The sequence below is a fragment of the Salvelinus fontinalis genome, chromosome 21, assembly GCF_029448725.1.
Source record: "Salvelinus fontinalis isolate EN_2023a chromosome 21, ASM2944872v1, whole genome shotgun sequence".
Classification (NCBI taxonomy): Eukaryota; Metazoa; Chordata; class Actinopteri; order Salmoniformes; family Salmonidae; genus Salvelinus; species Salvelinus fontinalis.
The window spans coordinates 16,294,252-16,307,005 of NC_074685.1; the positions used below are offsets into that span (position 1 = coordinate 16,294,252).

Here is a 12,754-nt window from a genome sequence, read left to right on the forward strand (position 1 = left end):
ATAAAGAACGCAGCATATGTTCAAAACAAATGGGTAAAGGCATATGAATGATAGGACTGCAGGCAGAACAAGTGTCCTCAGATGCTAGCTAGCTACAGTATCACTGGAAACTTTCTTCTAGCTGGCACTTTTATTACCTCCATTCTTTGCCTGAGGAGGAGGAATCATTAGCTTTGTTTGGTATGACAAGACTTCTGTTGTGGTAATCGTCACGTCTGACTTTAGGTTGAACGAAACCATAGGATGAGGGGAAAACAAGTCCACCCAAGTTAAACTCCATCTTGGCTTTAATAAAAGTTTGTATTAAGCAATAAGGGATGAAGGGGTGTGGTATATGGCCAATATACCACAGCTAAGGGCTGTCCTTAAGCATGACTCAATGCAGCGTGCCTGGATACAGCCCTTAGTCATGGTATATTGGCCATATACCACAAACCCCTGAGGTGCCTTACTGTTATTAGAAACTGGTTACCAACGTAATTAGAGCCATAAATGTTTTCAGCTAATCAGCATTCAGGGCACGAACTACCAAGTTTAATACAACATATATCATGCCTCCATCCAACACCACATGATAAAGAGAATGAAAGAGAACAGACAGATACACATCTGAAATTCTCTTTACCCAGGTAGGTTGAAAAACAAAATTAGAGCAGATCTTTTAACAGAACACCAAATTGAATGTGGATATCAAGCTGCGATTACATAACAAGGCATAAATAATTCAAAAGCGCCGACATCTAGGTAAACCCCAGCAGCAGATTAAAATTCCACTGCTGTAGTGTACTGTAGACAGTAAAAACACAGCTAGAGCCCACAGCCCACACAATACAAGGGCTTGAGAAGCACCACTAGCCACCAACCAAAACACTCCTGTCGGAACCAACTGATCCAATATAGTGTCTTACCCAGAGAGGTGCAACATTATGCATGTATTACTGGAGATAATACGTGTTCTATTAATAGTGTGGTCTTACCTTAGAACCTTCAGAAGAAGTTAAATCACCTATGGTCCAATTCCACCGTAGGGCCATGATCTTTGATAATAGTCTGATACGTCCCTCTGTAATATCACTTTGCCATTGCAGCCAGTGTGTGAGGACTGTAGTGTGGACAAGAGCTGGACCAGTGTTGAATTGGATGAGAAGGCCGAAATTAAAGATCCATCCTGTAATGACATCGCCCCCCCACCATAGAGAGCCAGAGGAGTTCTTAAACAGATTGACAGTTAAGCCTCTTAACCTCTAAACCATTCACTGACACTGGATGTCCCTTATGGACATCCCCGACTGGCTAGCTGCTAAAACAACGGGCTGGGTAATTACAGGCAGGCAGTGATGACATCACAACAAGGAGTCCATCAGTGTTTGGGGGGAAATGGATACAATTGGGACTGATGTTGTACAGTGGGAGAGAGTGAGAAGGTTTATTAACTTGGTGTTCTGTAAACAATACATTTTAAGCTTTATCTCTAGGGTGAGAGAAAAGCTAAATTCAGCAATTTGATCCTCTTTCCCTCAGTTTCTTCCTTAAAGGACATGTGTTTATTATGGTGAAATTCAAGAAAATAATGCCGCTCAACCCCCCAGACCATTACATAAGACGTATAAGGCAACGGAATAACAAATCAGGCACACCTTGGATGATGTATAACACTAGCTATGTTCCTAGCCACAATACAACATGGTTAATATTCTGAAAATGGGTCCAATCTCTCATTGTCAATTCATTGCTTGAATATTACAATTACTTGGAAGTGCGACAGATTGGAGAAAATGATGGACTTGGAAAGAGCTGTGTGATAGGTTAAGGAGAGGAGTGTAGCCCTTCACAACTCATTAGAATCACAAAAGGAAAAACCACAACATGATTAGTGTCCAAATAAGAATCAACACAGTCCATGTCTCTCACACAAGGGAAATCAGGCATACAACAGGGGGATTGAGGAGCAGAAAACAAGCTGTTCTGATCTAGAACGAGCCAACCGACATAAAAAAAAACATGGCTGTATAAACACCCGGAAAACATTTCAGTACTAGTGCTGAAAGGAGGATACTTTCAGATGGCATTGTGATAGAGTTGACTAACACTGTGCTAGCCTGGTATTGAAATCAAAAAGGTAAAAATATCCTTTTCTCAATCATCCCACCAAGATGTTTCAAATCCATCACTTCCTTTTAGGACATTGTGTGAATTAGTCTGCGCTACAATTGCAGAGGTCCGGGATCGGTTTTATTCCCATTCCTGTATTCCTCTTGTGAGTGAAAACGTCTGCCAAGTCAGCCCATATTTCATCAAATCAAAACATCTCTCTCCAAATGAGAAGTCAGTTTTCTTTACCAGGACTCTTTCCAACACAGTAGCCTCCTCGTTCCAGGACCTTTCCTTATATGACAAACATCCATTACTGTAGCCATATCTGGCCGGACCACCGGGCGCAGTTTACATGAGGTAAGTGTAGACAGAGACAGTCCTGCTAAGAAGATGCAGCTGGACTGATATAAACACAGGGTTCAATTAAAGTTTGTGTTTCCTTTGTCATTCAGTAGTCTTTTCCCCCAAATAAAATAATGATTTTGGGGTACTGTAAAAACCTGCTACTACCAGTTAAGACAGAGAGATTTTTAGAATAAGAAGTGTGTGTGTATGTGTACCTGTATGTGCATGCGTGAGCAGTTGTTAGTAAACAACGAGTGCATAAACACCGCTAGGGCTTGTGTTCCATTTGAATAGAGGCCCTCAGTCCAACACAAAACCAGCCTGAGTAGATGATGACACAGATAAGCCACTCTTCCCAGAAGCCTTTCCCTCTTTCACCCCCTTAAGGGTATGACGTAAGTCACAGGTCAGGGGTTAGAGGTTAGGCTATGTCCCCAACGGTGGTCACCTGACATAGATTTAGAGGGGTAAAGGTGCATTGACGAGTTGAATTAGCTCTGGGTAGGAGTCACCCTTAAATACAGATCTAGTATCAGACTACCCTACTCCCAATATAAGCCTTAGACATTAGGCAGGGAAAAAATATAACTGATCCTGAATAAGCGGTTAGGTGCAATTTCCACCTACACCTGTTTGATTGGGGGTCTGAGCAGCAAAAGATGGGTTTTAGAGGTGACTTATATGCAATATTCTAAATCTAATCCTATCTCCAACCCTCCCTATCCTGTAGATCTTTAAGGATCATATGTTTAAGCAACATTGGCTTTACCTTGCGTTACAATTGTCAGGGTGTACATTTTGCCATATTGCTTAAACCTATCCAGTAATTTCAGATCTAGAGGAGTACTTAACCTTTAAGTGGTGGGGCTAAGGATCGATTTGGAATTCAACAGTAGTTTTTTCAAGCCAATGAGTGAATGGTGACTCAGACAAGTGTTTGAAATGTTGCAGATCCTGAACACACCACCTGGTTAGATCAGCAAGGTTAAACTCTAAACCAATTGAGCTAATCAGAACCAGTGAAACCAGTCTGAACTGGGAATGCAATCCAACTATAAGCTATTTAAAAGAGTATTGTCTATCTAATTTACTTTGTTCTCAGTAGCATCATTGCCAGGCAAGCCTCAGGCAAAGAGTATTTTCTATTTCCTCAAACAATGCACATCTTAGGAGTTTAATGTCTAACTCTTACCTAATGGTTGTCAATCAATATGTAAAGAGTGCTTCTTTTTCATACACACTAGTGCCGGGCCAATACCAGTATCGTAATATTTAATAACCTGAGGTATATTATTATTATATCTGGAGTACTTTCCTGTCTTATCCGGTGTCCTGTGTGAATTTAAGTATGCTCTCTCTAATTCTCTCTTTCTCTCTCGGAGGACCTGAGCCCTCGGACCATGCCTCAGGACTACCTGGCATGATGACTCCTTGCTGTCCCCAGTCCGCCTGGCCGTGCTGCTGCTCCAGTTTCAACTGTTCTGCCTGCGACTATGGAACCCTGACCTGTTCACCGGACGTGCTACCTGTCCCAGACCTGCTGTTTTCAACTCTCTAGAGACAGCAGGAGCGGTAGAGTTACTCTTAATGATCGGCTATGAAAAGCCAACTGACATTTACTCCTGAGGTGCTGACTTGCTGCACCCTCGACAACTACTGTGATAATTATTATTTGACCATGCTGGTCATTTATGAACATCTTGGCCATGTTCTGTTATAATCTCCACCCGGCACAGCCAGAAGAGGACTGGCCACCCCTCATAGCCTGGTTCCTCTCCAGGTTTCTTCCTAGGTTTTGGCCTTTCTAGGGAGTTTTTCCTAGCCACCGTGCTTCGACACCTGCATTGCTTGCTGTTTGGAGTTTTAGGCTGGGTTTCTGTACAGCACTTTGAGATATCAGCTGATGTAAGAAGGGCTATATAAATAAATTTGATATAAAATATTGTTTGGAAAATAAATAAATGTTTCCAACATTTGGGCTGTTTTCTTAAAGAAGTTTAATCCACTTTGTGTTTTGTTTCCTTAACATTATACTAATGAGTATCGTCCCAACCTTAGCACTCACACACAAGGCTACAGATTTATGTTTAAAGTCTCAGGGGGTGCTCTTCCCTTCGAAAAAGCCTGGATATATTTACCCAAAACACTTCAACACCAAAGGATAACCTGGGAATGTCAAACAATAACTTCTCTCTACGACAACAAAGCAAAGCAGTGGATATTCAGAATGTAGGCTATTGCATATGCTCAGCTGTTGAGGACCTTGTGCATATTGCATATTGAGCATGGCTGGCAAGTGAGCAGAATTGAATGGAAGAATCTCCGTGTTGTGAATATGAATTGTCCTTTCAGTACATAGTCCATATCCCCAGCCCGACTTCATGCTGACATTTTTCCCAAAGCTGAGCCATGTCATAAACAGTAATCATTAGGGATGCTTTGCAGGTTGCTATGAAAAAAAGACTGAAACATGAAGTAGCCTTTGTTATCACACAACACACCAGGAACTGGCGAGAGATCAATTTGCCCTCACTAATTGTCTTGGGGACTTCCAATATGCCCCTGACAGCTAACCATATGAATCTAAATCAGCATACTGTGTCACTATTAGGCTACTGGGAGTATCACGAATCAAAAAATAATTTTAAATGACAACTGTGGAAAGCTCGGCATAAACGTAAAATGAGACACTAAATGGCCAAAAGTAGGTGGACACCCCTTCAAATTAGTGGATTTTGCTATTTCAGCCACTCCTGTTGCTGACAGGTGTATAAAAATAAAAAAAATCGAGCACACAGCCATCCAATCTCCATAGACAAACATTGGCAGTAGAATGGCCCATACTGAAGAGCTCAGTGACCTTCAACATGTCACCGTCATAGGATGCCTCCTTTCCAACAAGTCAGTTCGTCAAATATCTGCCCTTCTAGAGCTGCCCCGGTCAATTGTAAGTGGTAGGCCACATAAGCTCACAGAAAGGGACCGTGTCTAAAAATTGTCTGTCCTCGGTTGCAACACTCACTACCGAGTTACAAACTGCCTCCGGAAGCAAAGAAAGCACAATAACTTTGTCGGGAGCTTCATGAAATGGATTTCCATGTTCGACCAGTGGAACACAAGCCTAAGATCACCATGCGCAACGCCAAGTGTTGGCTGGAGTGGTGTAAAGCTCATTGCCATTGGACTCTGGAGCAGTGGTTCCCAACCAGGGGTACAAGGACCCCTGGGGATACTTGGCCTATCCACAGGGGGTACTTGGGAAGACTCATGAGACTATAGGTCTACTAGTAAAATGCACATGGGGGGGTAATTCAGGTAGAGCAAAACTCAGTTGGTGGTACAGTAACCAAAACATTTTGGGAATCACTGCTCTGGAGTGATGAATCACACTTCACCATCTGGCAGTCTGACAGACAAATATGGGTTTGGCAGATGCCAGGAGAACACTACCCGCACAAATGCATAGTATCACTGTAAAGTTTGGTGGAGGATGAATAATTGACTGAGGCTGTTTTTCATGGTTTGGGCTAGGCCCCTTAGCTCCAGTAAAGGGAAATATTAACACTACAGCATACAATGACATTCTAGATGATGCTGTGCTTCCAACTGTGGCAACAGTTTGGGTTAGGCCCTTTCCTGTTTCGGCATGACAATATCCCAGTGCACAAAGCGAAGTCCATACAAAAATGGTTTGTTAAGATCGATGTGGAAGAACTTGACTGGCCTGCACAGAGCCCTGACCTCAACCCCATCAAACACCTTGGGAAGAATTGGAACTCAGACTGCAAGCCAGGCCTAATCGCCCAACATCAGTGGCCAACCTCACTAATGTTCTTGTGAATGAATGTTAGCAAGTCCCCGCAGCGATGTTCCAGCATCTAGTGGAAAGCCTTCCAAGAAGAATGGAGGCTGTTATAGAAGCAAAGGGGGGACAAATCCATATTAATGCCCATGATTTTGTAATGAGATGTTCGACAAGCAGATGTCCACATACTTTTGGTCATGTAGTGTAGATCCCTCTGTAGTCTAAATAATATTATAGTAAAATATTAAGCAATTTGATTTCGTATTTCCCACATCAGTGCACATACGCAGCAAGGCATGGTTATCAATTGCGAGGGCACGCACACACACATACTCTTGCCCTTCAAACCACTTCACCCAAAACCATTGACATTATATAGGCTGATTTAAACGTTTAATGGGTAAATTACACGTTTGCACTCTTTACCATTTCGTCGTCTCCTTCCCCATATTCTTTATTCCCCGGTTCCACCTCGTCGTCTGCCACACTCTTTTCTTCTTTCCCTTCTGCTTTTATAGTTTCGAAGTCTGAAGCGTGTTGGTCGTTGAAATCATCGTCATATTGGTGCTCTTCTTGTATGCCTTCTCCCTCTGACAAGGTTTCAGACCCTGAAGAGGACTGGCTCCCGCTGTCGTTTCCAAACAAGTGTTGTTCCTCCATAATGTTTAAATGTAGTCTACAGACACCTATCACGCCAGCATGTCAAAGTCACCGCGTAGGCTAATGTCTACCTGCACACCTGTCCTTTAAAGTCATGTTGAGGATTTGTTGCACCGACACCATTGGAAAGTTCCATTCAGTGGAAGTCCAAGGGCTACGACACAGCCGTCTGTCTCATCGTTGGCTGAGTGCAATCTGTCTGGCAAAAAGCGCCTGGAATTGGATTCATTTCATAACTCCGCCTACCAAAACATGGGAACTGACCCGCTGTGCGCCTCTTGCATTGGCCCGATGTGTAATACTCAATAAAATGAGAGACTTTTGTGAGTTTTGCTCCTGTTGACACGCAGACATGAACTTGGCCACATTTTAGCAGCGGACCTTTCTTGCAAGGGTAGTAGCTGACCACTCTGTAGGGCCTATTATGGCCTCTCAACCTTGATATGCTATGGGACTGGGAGAAAGTGCACTTTCAATGGGTTTCTACTTTCAACTCCCCCCAGTCTCTCAGGCCTGTGTTGGGTGTGCTTTTCGTTTAGATTGTTCAATGTTCTTTTATCCCATTATTATTGTTTGCTAAATTACTTTATCACTTTGTTTGCTGTGTTTTGTTTCTGATTTCTGACTCACATACTAAAATGAATTAGATGCCTCTTAAGTACTACCCACACATATACACTGATGAGGAGAATAGGGCACTGGGATCGTTTGAAATAGTGATAAACAACTGAAAAACGGGGGTCTGATTCATTTGAGGTATTGAGTAATAATGTGTGATGTCCAGAACTTGTTGCCGCAATCATGATTTTCAATCTTTACACAAGATGGATGCAACCAGCTCCAGAGCCTCTAGAAGTGGGTAAACATGGTGTTATTTGGGTGTAGTCATTAGCCTTTGACAGAACTGTCTCTGGGAAACTGTATCTGTCCTGTCCTACCTGTTTTGTTTATGCAAATACCATACAAACCACCAAGCCCCCAATACTGAATAACCTTATTCTAAAGAAGAGGTTCAATCTCAACCTCTGGAGGGTTGAAACCCGGACTGGTACCTACCAATGCTGACCCCAAATTAACTCATAGTTTACAAGTTCCTGGTACGCAAGGGATGGGGAAACATTGCTTTAAAACCTGCCATCTACTTTCTGCGTGTGTCTGTTTTCTATCTTCTCTCAGTCCCTGTTCCACAGTTGTACACCACAACTGTTTGCCAGACCAGACTAGTTCTGAATACCAATTTAGTTGATTTGCAGTTGTACTATAGAGACCTCTCTTATTTACTTGACGTACTGGTCCAAAGGTGATCCAGCTATGACATCACCAAATAAGGCAACTGTTTATAGGCTTTCCAATTCCAGTCCTTGAGACCTACTGAGGTCGGCAATATGTTGTTCCAGCCCAGCACTAAAGCACATTTCAAACAATCAACTTAGTCTTAGACCATGAGAAGAGGAATTTGGTGTGTTAGTGCTGGGCCAGAACAAAATGTGCACCCCTGTGGAGCCCCCCCAACGCAAATCCAACTCATTTGAATCACCATGTTTGCTACCCTTTAGATTGGGATCCAAACTGAAACCACTTTTTGTTTCGTTATAGTTTCACTATTGAATTCAATTTCGATTCCAGGCTAGCTACACTGTGTTGTGTTCCTTCCTAGTCTGGTCTCTTAGCCCTGAGCATAAGCTGATTTAAACAGCACCCTACAGTGCACTGCACATTGTCAGAAGTCTGAAGTTCACCATGACTATGGCTTGCTAAACTGCCTGTCTGCTATCGATCTATTTCAGGCTACATTACCAAATATCTTCTTATGTGGAAAGTACACAGAGCCTAATACAATTTTTCAGTTTCCATGCTAATAATTTCTGCAGGCAAACACTTACACTGCTGAGGCAAAGATACTGCCACGGCTTGTAATGTCCTACACCTTTTTGTGCTTAGCAATGATGATAACTCAATGTTATTGAGTTTTTAGCTGACACATTTTAGAAAATTAATGTAGTTATTGAAGCCATTGTATCATTCAACATCTCTTGTAATCTTGTTATTTTTTACATTTACCTATCCCCTTTCAGAGGAAGGTTAGGGAGAAATTATTTTATTATTTGTCATATTGAATATGGTGTTATGGTGCAATGCTCAATGGTCTGCTTGTTGACATTTGTGCTATCATGTTGTCCACTAGGGGGTAGTGTCAAGCAATAGAATATGTGCAAAATACAGTGTGGGTAATTGGGAGTGTGGGTAATGTTCCCCCTATTTACATGGTTGTGTGTCAGAGGTGAGGGATGACAAGCCAGTGTTTGAGAAGAGGCATCTGTTGTGGGAGGAGGACATGCAGATGCACTCCAAGTTCCTGGACAGAAAGGTGACATATTTGTCTTTCCCTACAACCTACCATTACCTCCTACTCTCACCTAGCCCCTTACACTTAAACCACTAACCCCTAAGTTTCCAACCTGACCTGATCTGTGTGTTAAAGGAGGAGTTGAAGGCAGAACATGCCTCGTACCTGCGTAAGCACCCGGACCTCGACTTATTGCGGTTGCTGTTACTACTGAAGCCGAGCGGCGTCTTCATCTTCGCCTGACTTCACCCTCTTCCCCTCCCGACGACCCTCGGGGGGACCTTCAACACCTCCTCACCCTGAGGACACACACTGTGGCTGCGTCTCAATAGTCTAGTAGCTTCCTCTCACAGTCACTTTAGTGAGGACAATACTCTTCTGGTTAGCACTTGACGCTAGTATGTACAGAGACCCTCAATCATCAAATATTAATGCTTTTATGGATGTTTTGTATTTTATTTTGGGATACTGTTTTTACTGTTCTACTGTTTTTGCTTGTATTAGCTGCGCCAAAAAATTACAATCAACTCTGTACAGTTATATCAGTTGGTGTAAATAAAATGCAATTTCTTATTTTAGGAATTGTATATTTTCCATGCTTTATTTCTGTTAGGAACTTTATCCTCAAGTGTGATCATTTATCCTGACTGCTACTTTGCTTTGGCTCTGATGTGATCACCTCAGACATTTGTAAGATATAAATTAAGGTAATGCTAGGTCTGTATGATCTGGTTTCTGAATGGAATACTTTGCTGTCAATTGGCCATTACAAAATTAGACAGAACATCATGGTTTTGATGTCCTGTAAACTTTAACCGCCAGTTTTGATTTAACCACAAAAGATTGAAGGCGATGGGCTTGTCTTGGGGGAGGGCTGAAAATGTTGCCAAGGACCAAGTGCTTGTTGTTGCATTATGCCCCACAGGAAGCAAAGTACTGTATAGTATATAAATATATATATATATATATATATATATATATATATATATATATATATATATGTATAGTCCTTGTCTCCAATGCTGATAAACCTGCGTGTAACACATGTCCTGTTGGATGTGCAAGGACTATCAGCTAAATTAAACGCAAATTACAAAAGATTATGGTGTCACCAACACACTTCTTTCAGTGTAGCAGTTAGTGAGAACGTCAGAGAATACTTACCTCTGCAAACATCGCAGGAAAAGCTGTGTTTCAGAACCTGTTGCTGAAGGATATGCTGAAGGATAACCTGCTGGATGCTAGTCAGAGGCCACCACTGCAGGAAGGGAGTCAGCTGCAAGAACCACTTCCTTTATCTAGCTATAAACACTCTCGAGGGAAGAGGCCTTTCTCCCCACAGCTTAAAATAAATTAAAACTAATTGAGATGGAGGGCAACATCTCCTGTATATCATGTCCTTAAAAAAACATTAAATAAACATTAAACATTAATTCAATGGATTGGACATGATTTGGAAAGGCACACACCTATCTACAGTTGAAGTCTGAAGTTTACATACACTTAGGTTGGAGTTATTAAAACTCGTTTTCAACCACTCAACAAATTTCTTGTTAACAAACTATAGTTTTGGCAAGTCGGTAAGGACATCTACTTTGTGCATGACACAAGTAATTCTTCCAACAATTGTTTAAAGACAGATTATTTCACTTATAATTCACTGTATCACAATTCCATTGGGTCAGAAGTTTACATACACTAAGTTGGCTGTGCCTTTAAACAGCTTGGAAAATTGCAGAAAATTATGTCATGGCTTTAGAAGCTTCTGATAGGCTAATTGGCATCATTTGAGTCAATTGGAGGTGTACCTGTGGATGTATTTCAAGGCCTACCTTCAAACTCAGTGCCTCTTTGCTTGACATCATGGAAAAATCAAAACAATTCAGCCAAGACCTCAGAAAATAAATTGTAGACCTCCACACGTCTAGTTCATCCTTGGGAGAAATGTTCAAATGCCTGAAGGAACCACATTCATCTGTACAAACAATAGTACGCAGGTCCCATGGTGCGCAGGTACAATCCCATTGTACGCAGGTACAATACTACGCACCATGGGACCAGGCAGCTGTCATACAGCTCCTAGAGATGAACGTAGTTTGCTTTGTATGTTTCTATGTTTTGTTTGGTCAGGGTGTGATCTGAGTGGGCATTCTATGTTGTATGTCTAGTTTGTCTATTTCTATGTGTTGGCCTGATATGGTTCTAAATCAGAGGCAGATGTTAGTTGTTGTCTCTGATTGGGAACCATATTTAGGTAGCTTGTTTTGTATTGTGGGGTGTGGGTGATTGTTCCTGTTATGGTGTTCCTGTGTTTGTGTTAACCATATGGGACTGTTTCGTCTTCGTTTATTTGTCGGTTTATTGTTTTTTTCCATCGTTTCAAGTATCCTTATTAAAATGGATAATCATCACGCTGCATTTTGGTCCTCCTCTCTTCTAACGATGGACGTTACAACGTGCTTTGGTGTGAAAAGTGCAAAGGACAGCAAAGGACCTTGTGAAGATGCTGGAGGAAACAGGTACAAAAGTATCTATATCCACAGTAAAATGAGTACTATATTGACATAACCTGAAAGGCCGCTCAGCAAGGAAGAAGCCACTGCTCCAAAACCGCCATAAAAAAGCCAGACTACGGTTTGCAACTGCACATGAGGACAAAGATTGTACTTTTTAGGGAAATGTCCTCATCGTTATGTTTGGAGGAAAAAGGGGAGGCTTGCAAGCCGAAGAACACCATCCCAACCGTGATGCACGGGGGTGGCAGCATCATGTTGTGGGGGTGCTTTGCTGCAGGCGGGACTGGTGCACTTCACATAATAGATGGCATCATGAGGTAGGAAAATTGTGGATATATTGAAGCAACATCTCAAGACATCAGTCAGGAAGTTAAAGCTTGGTTGCAAATGGGTCTTCCAAATGGACAATGACCCCAAGCAAACTTCCAAAGTTGTGGCAAAATGGCTTAAGGACAACAAAGTCAAGGTATTGGAGTTGCCATCACAAAGACCTGACCTCAATCCTATAGAAAGTTTGTGGGCAGAACTGTAAAAGCATGTGCGAGCAAGGAGGCCTACAAACCTGACTCAGTTACACCAGCTCTGTCAGGAGGAATGGGCCAAAATTCAACCAACGTATTGTGGGAAGCTTGTGGAAGGCTACCCGAAGCGTTTGACCCAAGTTAAACAATTTAAAGGCAATGCTACCAAATACTAATTGAGTGTATGTAAACTTCTGTCCACTGGGAATGTGATGAAAGAAATGAAAGCTGAAATAAATCAAACTCTCTAGTCTTCTGACATTTCACATTCTTAAAATAAAGTGGTGATCCTAACTGACGTAGAACAGGGAATTTTTACAAGGATTATATGTCAGGAATTGTGAAAAACTGAGTTTATATGTATTTGGCTAAGGTGTATGTAAACCTCCGACTTCAACAGTATATAAGGTCCCACAGTTGACAGTGCACGACAGAGCAAAAACCAAGCCATGAGGTCGAAGGAATT

The 12,754-nt window shown here is 42.0% G+C and overlaps 1 protein-coding gene across 3 annotated transcripts in view; it reads right to left on the minus strand.

Annotated features, from left to right (window-relative positions):
- Positions 1–7,105, minus strand: part of LOC129818327 (microtubule-associated serine/threonine-protein kinase 3-like) — a 170,842-nt gene extending 163,737 nt beyond the window's left edge. For all 3 annotated transcript variants that reach the window (XM_055874103.1, XM_055874102.1, XM_055874101.1), the window contains exon 1: positions 6,671–7,105. In XM_055874103.1, coding sequence (XP_055730078.1) covers positions 6,671–6,904 — 234 coding nt within the window. In that variant the 5' untranslated portion in view covers positions 6,905–7,105. The remainder of the gene's footprint in view (positions 1–6,670) is intronic.
- Between the last annotated feature and the right edge of the window lie 5,649 nt (positions 7,106–12,754).